The 6829-nt window shown below is 39.9% G+C and overlaps 1 protein-coding gene across 1 annotated transcript in view; it reads left to right on the top strand.

Annotated features, from left to right (window-relative positions):
* LOC108572116 (putative ferric-chelate reductase 1 homolog) overlaps positions 1-6231 on the top strand; it is a 24694-nt gene extending 18463 nt beyond the window's left edge. The window contains exons 5-12 of the mRNA XM_017934307.1: positions 626-823; positions 1092-1187; positions 2007-2163; positions 2707-2933; positions 4038-4278; positions 4393-4505; positions 5258-5371; positions 5461-6231. Of these exons, the coding sequence (XP_017789796.1) occupies positions 626-823; positions 1092-1187; positions 2007-2163; positions 2707-2933; positions 4038-4278; positions 4393-4505; positions 5258-5371; positions 5461-5601 (1287 nt within the window). The 3' untranslated portion in view covers positions 5602-6231. The remainder of the gene's footprint in view (positions 1-625; positions 824-1091; positions 1188-2006; positions 2164-2706; positions 2934-4037; positions 4279-4392; positions 4506-5257; positions 5372-5460) is intronic.
* Positions 6232-6829: the final 598 nt, after the last annotated feature.

The raw sequence follows: 6829 nt of genomic DNA on the forward strand, positions 1-6829 counted from the left end.
ACGTTAAGTATGTCAATGGATAAGATAAATTTGCGACGTTGCATCCTTGACAGGAAATTTGCAATTTTTAAAAATTCCATCCAGTGAAAGAAAATTTGCAATTTTTACAAATTCCATCCTTGACAGAAAATTAGCAACTTTAAAAATTTCCATCCGGTGAGGGAAACTTTGTAACTTTAAAAAATGTTAAACTAAGGATTTAAGTATTGAAGATGATCGGTCCAAGATTTGTGTGCAAAAGTAACGAGATAAATTATCAGTAGGGTGGAGAATAATCCTCCAAAATGACGGCGATAATACCGCAAATTAAAGAAGAAAAAGAAGAGATATTATAATCAAAATTAATAACTTCCTTCCAGCGTTAACATGTTTTGCTCAGGCATGCTATAGCGTTCCATCCTCCTCGAGTTATTAAACGAAATTGCAACAACAGGTTACACGAGGTATCCGTGTTTATCGACGCGACGAATTTCAATTCGCACACGGAAGAAGAAGAACTCTCTTTTAGCGAAATTGGGCGAAGTTAGTTGAGAGTTCTCGAAACTTAATACGAATGCTAGTTGATGAGTAATTTCCTGGGAACTTGGTCGACGCGGTGTTGTATTTAAACGTGCTTGTTTCACAGACGAAGGACGTAGAGGATCCCTTCTATTCAGGATGCGGCTCGATGAAGAACTGTTTCGGCACACCTTCGGGATGCATGGAGACGAAAAATTGTATGGCAGCTGTGACTGTACTCGTTCGTGGCGAACGATATCTGTTCGAATTGCAAGCACGTGACAGTAAATACGTAGCTGTCGGTTTATCTGATGACAGTAAAATGGTAATTATGCCGATTTAAAGATAATTCAGTTTAATAATTTCGTTTTGCATATTTATGCGCGGGGAGAGGTTCGCCGATTGAATCAAATTACCATTTGTTATTTCAGCGATTATGTAAGTTTAATTATGGTAAATGTTGTGTAGCAATGATCATGTTAATTGTAAGTGTAGGCTCGGAGAATGGTTTCGGGTTGGTTCGCGTAGGAGCAACCGTAATCTCGATAATTTCAAGACGAACGATTATTTAATTCTTTGTCTGTTCTGTGCAGGGTGACGATAGTGTGGTAGAGTGTGTGAACGGCGGAGAAGAAATTACGTTACACATGTCTTGGAACTCTGGAAAGCATAATACACGCCAGCCGATGGTTCGTATATACCATTGTTTGCTATGTTAAAATATCCTCCACGGTCGGAATACGGAATTTTAGGAGTAACCAGTCGTTGAAGTAATGAGTTTCATTGGATTATTGTTCGTTAACAAATGGCGAATCAATGAACTTGGTACAGTGCTTGCTGGCTGTTCGTTTTTGTGGGTTTCGAATGCAGACAGCATCGAGACTGTTGAAAATTTTTTAATTTTCAAGCCTTCAAGTTTTCAAATCTTCTAATCTTCAAATTTCCAAAGCTTCGAATCTTCGAATTTTCAAACTTACAAACTTGCAAATTTTCAAACTTTATATTTCCAAATTTTCTAGTCTTCAAGTCTTCTAATCTTCAAATTTCTAAAGCTTCAAATCCTCCAATTTTCAAATTTTCAAACTCTTATATTTCCAATTTTCAAGTTTTCAAATCTTCCAATCTTCGAATTTCCAAAGCTTCGAATCTTCCAATTTCCAAATTTTCAGAGCATCAAACTTCCCAAGTGTTTAAGTTTGAAGACCAACTTTGTCCCAGTTTTATCGAACACTTGACGCTGAATAAGACAGCGCCAAAAGAGTCCGCGTTAAAAAGAAAGAAGATACGTCTGTCCGCGGCTAACGTATCGAGGTCAACGTTACGTGAGCACATGAGTCGCGGGCAGGTGAAATTAATACGATCTTAATTCAATGAACTCTTGCGGCGATGGTCGACTTTCGCTTGTGTGTAACATTGTTACCGATCAATCCTTCATGGGAACGATTGTGTTGATTTGCGGTTAGCGAGAAGCTTAAGCGACCTTGCTCCATTTCGGATTTCCCTTACAGCAAGAAGGAGCCGTCCAATTGGAATCGAGTTCCATCAAGGATGACGTGATCACCTGTAAATTTTGGAGAGAGAAAACCACAGTTGTCCAAGGCCGTGAATACGATCTCGTCAATACACCTTATAATCTTCTCGTCGCCGCTGGTAAAAGCTTGAAAAGTGCGTAATTATTCAATCTTATTCGAACCTAACTACCCTCAAACAAATCTGTATCATTCGTGACCTAAACTACCTCCAAAAAGTTTGGAAGCTTCTCATATTTTTCCCATTTTTTAATTTTTAATTTATTTCTGCATATAAATTTTATTCTCTGCATTATCGTTCCAAAATTTAACACTGACAAAGCTTAAAAAACTCAAGAGATTACAAAATTGGGCTCATAAATATTTCTCCTCTTCCTCCCATTCTTTCAAATAAAAATTACAAAACAAATGAAATCCTTCAAATCTTCTCTAAAAACAACTCAAACCAAATTTCCCACAGAAATAAAGAACACTCTAAACCCACTTACGAGCATTTAGCGTAACATAATCGCTTCCTCGATCGCACAGCTTCCAAACTTTCATCAACCTAACAATCCTCTTTCGCTCTCCCCGCGCGATTTTTCTCGACCGTCCGAATTCCGGCAACCTGTTACATAAGAGAAACGAATCGGAAAACGGAGAAATGTTTGAAGAACACCAGCGGTGTCGAAACGTTTAGGTAACGGCGTCGGATTCCACGACACGGCTTACGACGCGACCGGTGGCGCAAAGTTATTATCCGACGTCGGTGGTTACACAACGGCGAGCAATGTCCTGATTCGTGTGCACGGTGCACTGATGCTGGCGTCTTGGATCGGTACCGCTTCCATTGGCATCCTTTTGGCCAGATACTACCGGCAGACATGGGTCGGTTCGCAGTTGTGCGGAAAGGATCATTGGTTCGCTGTAAGTATCCAATTTTTCTCGTAATCGTTCGACAGAGGAAGAAGAAGAAGAAGAAGCACGTGAAGGCCAAAAAAGATCTCTCCTCGTCTCTGTTTGAACTAACGAGAGAGAGAGAGAAAGAGGGGTCAAGGGTCATGTGTGTGATGGCACCTATTTGGCGGGTCGATGTTCGGCTGTCGTTGGGTCCATGAGTTCCGGATCGAGGTTAATCGGAGGAACCACGAATAGAAGGGCAATTTGATAATGTCACAGCGTGCTCTTTCCGGAAATTAACAGTCGACGCACGGACGCGTGATCGCAATTTAAATCGGGGTGCGTTAATCATTTTGCGTAATCAGATTTTAATTGGGAGAGCCATCGGGTGAAATTGTAGTGTTTACTTTATGGCCCCCTACTCGTAATAAATATGTTCGTAACGTTTCATTCGTAATGAAATGACAACCATTAAATTGCCCACAGTGATGCCCCTGGTTAAACGTATCGATTTTACTCGATAATCGAGCTACTTTTTTTCTTTTTACTATACATATATATATAGCGAGTATTTGTTGGTTTAATCCTTTGGTACCGGGGTCGCGCTGTGCTACTGTTTTAAAACAGCGCGTTTGCACTTGACGCTGTTGAAAACTCGAGGGTCTAAACGGTCCTGAAGAACACTTAAACTTGGCTGATGTCCAAGGATAATATTGAACTTATCTTCGATGGTTGAAGGATACTTGTTAATTTTTCGGAATTATTTAACACCCTTCTCGGGGATAACGTTATCGCTTGCGCTGCTCACTTTCTCTGAGTATTAATCTTAGGAAGATCGAGGGAGAGCCAAAATGCAGGCAAACTTTTAAACCTTAATTTTCTAATAATCTGAATTAGGAAAATTCTGGAGATTAAAATTTAATTATAAAATAATTTTTAATCGTCCTCTCCTATTTTATTTTTTACACGAGAAAATAATAATTCGGTGCTTGAAGGATTAAATCGAATTTAAATTAAACCTTCCAACAGCTTGCTAGGGTCAAGCACCGCCTAATCACGAGATTATAATGTTAAGAGCCAGCGAAATGAAAATTACCGACTAAAATGTCTCCTTCGTTATTTTCATTCAAGTGGCACAGATTCTTCATGATACTAACGTGGTCGATGACGATAGCGGCGTTCGTGATAATATTCGTCGAGCTCGGAGAATGGAGCTCTGAAGTGATCCACGCGTCTCTCGGATTAGCAACAACGATTTTAGCCTTTATCCAACCGTTTATGGCAGCTGCGAGACCTCATCCAGGAGCACCCAGAAGACCTCTTTTCAATTGGGCGCACTGGTTCGTTGGGAATGCGGCGCAGATTTGCGGCAGTAAGTTTTCGCCTGGCTTAAATGTTTCATATTTTTTCTTTCCTCTTTTTCCTCTTTTTGTAATTCATTTTAACAGACAACGGGTTAAACGGTGCATTGAAATTCCTTTCACAGTAATCGCAATTTTCTTCGCGGTCCGGCTGAATAAGGCCAAACTCCCGGAATGGGTCGACTGGATTCTGGTCGCCTACGTGGTATTCCACATTCTGACTCACCTCATACTCACGGTAAGAACCATATTTCATATCTGCAAAGCGAAATTGTTGTACACCTTTGTTCACCTTCTACATCAGCCTGGCAGATGTATTTTGTCTATAGAGGAGATGTCCCACTTTAATCTATAAATGGATATCTCGAAAGGTACGTTGAATCCAGGAAAATCGTACAAACAGGGATTGAAGAAGGTCAACGGAATGTTAAATAGAGAGACTGGTTAAATGTGTCAAGATCGTCGCAAGGTTAACGTCATTTTTCTAATGGACCCTTGTTACTTGCCGCTCTAATTAACCTTGTCAGAATTTTCAATATTAAACATTACTTCCTCGATGCTCTCTTCTGCTGTATCATTCGTCGATGGTAAAAAAAAAGAATTTCACCTTGTACCTGTTCATTTTTATCTCAGATCGTCGAGTAATCCTGTTTCCGTATTCGCGTATGTTGCAACTGGTTGGTTTAAATATTCGAGTGGTACACCTAACGGGACCGAACTGCTTCGAATTTATATCCTGCGAATTATTAATATTTTAGGATCAGCCTCCAGTTTCCCTTTGATACCGTATGCAATCAGTGGTTACATATTACGCCTAATGTGGCTCACCTTTCATTACACAAGCCGGGGACAGTGGAAATGTCCCTAATTACGTGGACGTGAAATTAGGGGACGCTGGAAATACCAAAACTGAATCCTAGTTCAATCTGATCTCTTCCATTTGTATAGAGAGCATTATTGTGTAACGAAGAAAATCAATATGTGTTATAGTTCGTTGGATGTGCCTCTGATAGACAGGCAAGCCAGAGAGTGAATTCGTTCCCGATGAAAGACATGCATTCTCGTGGTTCAATGGTCCATCCGGATGCAAGACAGGACGCCCCTGTAAGTTTCATGCTAATAAGAATCGGCGAAGATGCGCCAGGCGTATCTGAGAATCTTCAACCTCTCATTTCACATTTTCTGTTCGATAGCACGCCGGGATCAGGAAATTCATCTTCGGGATATACTTCGTCGCGATCGTCCTGTTCACCGCTGCCCTCATCGTAATCACCGTATTGGCGCCTATAGAGGACACATGGGTCACCATCACGAACACAATTAAGAATTATTAAGTTGCTGCTGCCTTCAACGGCAAGCTATGGGTGGTATTTTGCATCGTTTGATCACGCGACGACCAAGCGAGCGTTGTTGTGTCAGGAATATCGTTGCGATAAGTTTCGAACTGCTTCGTGCACAGTATATTCTCGAGTGACTGTTTGTATGTAAATGAGTCCTGAATCGAGACAAGTCATCATCATTCACGGGGACCACATATGACAATGAGTGTGAGTTTGATATTATATGTATTGGTTTGATTGCATCGAACGACGTTGAAAAATAGTTTGGAGTTTTGTAACAGTAGGAACAGATGAAAATTCGTTGTATTCTCGTGTAACGAGAACGACAATGCGTAGAACGTGTATATTTGATTCGTATAATTTCTTTCATCGACCCTAGACCGCATACTCTGTTACAGTATCTTTCCTTCCATCCACTTGCTAGACTGACTTTTAACGACTGGCTTCAATTCAGTACCTATTCGCACAAATTCTTCGTACAAAAGGTCCGTCCAGGAATATGACTTAAACGCAGTATACATACAGAAATATCGTATTTTATTTTTTGTTACAAATAGAAGAAAAACATGGCATTAGTTTGTTTACACTCGCGCGACGTTCGCACAGCGTACTTTGTTGTTGTTAGAAGGCTCTACACGTGTTTTGTCTGTAAGGTGCTTTTATATTTAAGTTCCCGGTAAGATATACGCAGATTATCTATATTTATGATGTAACGTTTACAGTATTAGCTTTTATAATGTATTTCCGATTTTTACACCTGTTTAGATTTATATTGTACCACGATAAGTGTTGTTCTATTATACGAATGCAAGCTGAAGAAGTTTGTGGAAGTATTAAGGAGTTGCGCTTAATTAACCGGTATAACGACAGTGTTTTTCATATGTTATTGATTGTTGATAAATAAAAAAAGATACGCATGATCGCGTATTGTACGAAAGGTAATAAAATCATTCTGCGAAAATATCGGGATGCATACAAATAGCAATATTACATTGATGTACGCGAATGTACATAAAAATATTGACAGTGTTTCTGACAATAAGTGATTTTTTTCTTCTAAACCCCATAGCATCGATATAATTTTATTCCGCTCTGCATTCGCTGCAGATTTTCGTTGCTACGAGTTTTCTATAGCCAAAGGTTATCCGTTTATCGTTTAAGGTCCTATAGAGAGTGAGGCGGTGGTTGAACTCGATTAACTGCAAGAGGCCGTTAATCGGTT

The sequence above is a fragment of the Habropoda laboriosa genome, unplaced genomic scaffold (assembly GCF_001263275.1).
Source record: "Habropoda laboriosa isolate 0110345459 unplaced genomic scaffold, ASM126327v1 scaffold110, whole genome shotgun sequence".
Lineage (NCBI taxonomy): Eukaryota > Metazoa > Arthropoda > Insecta > Hymenoptera > Apidae > Habropoda > Habropoda laboriosa.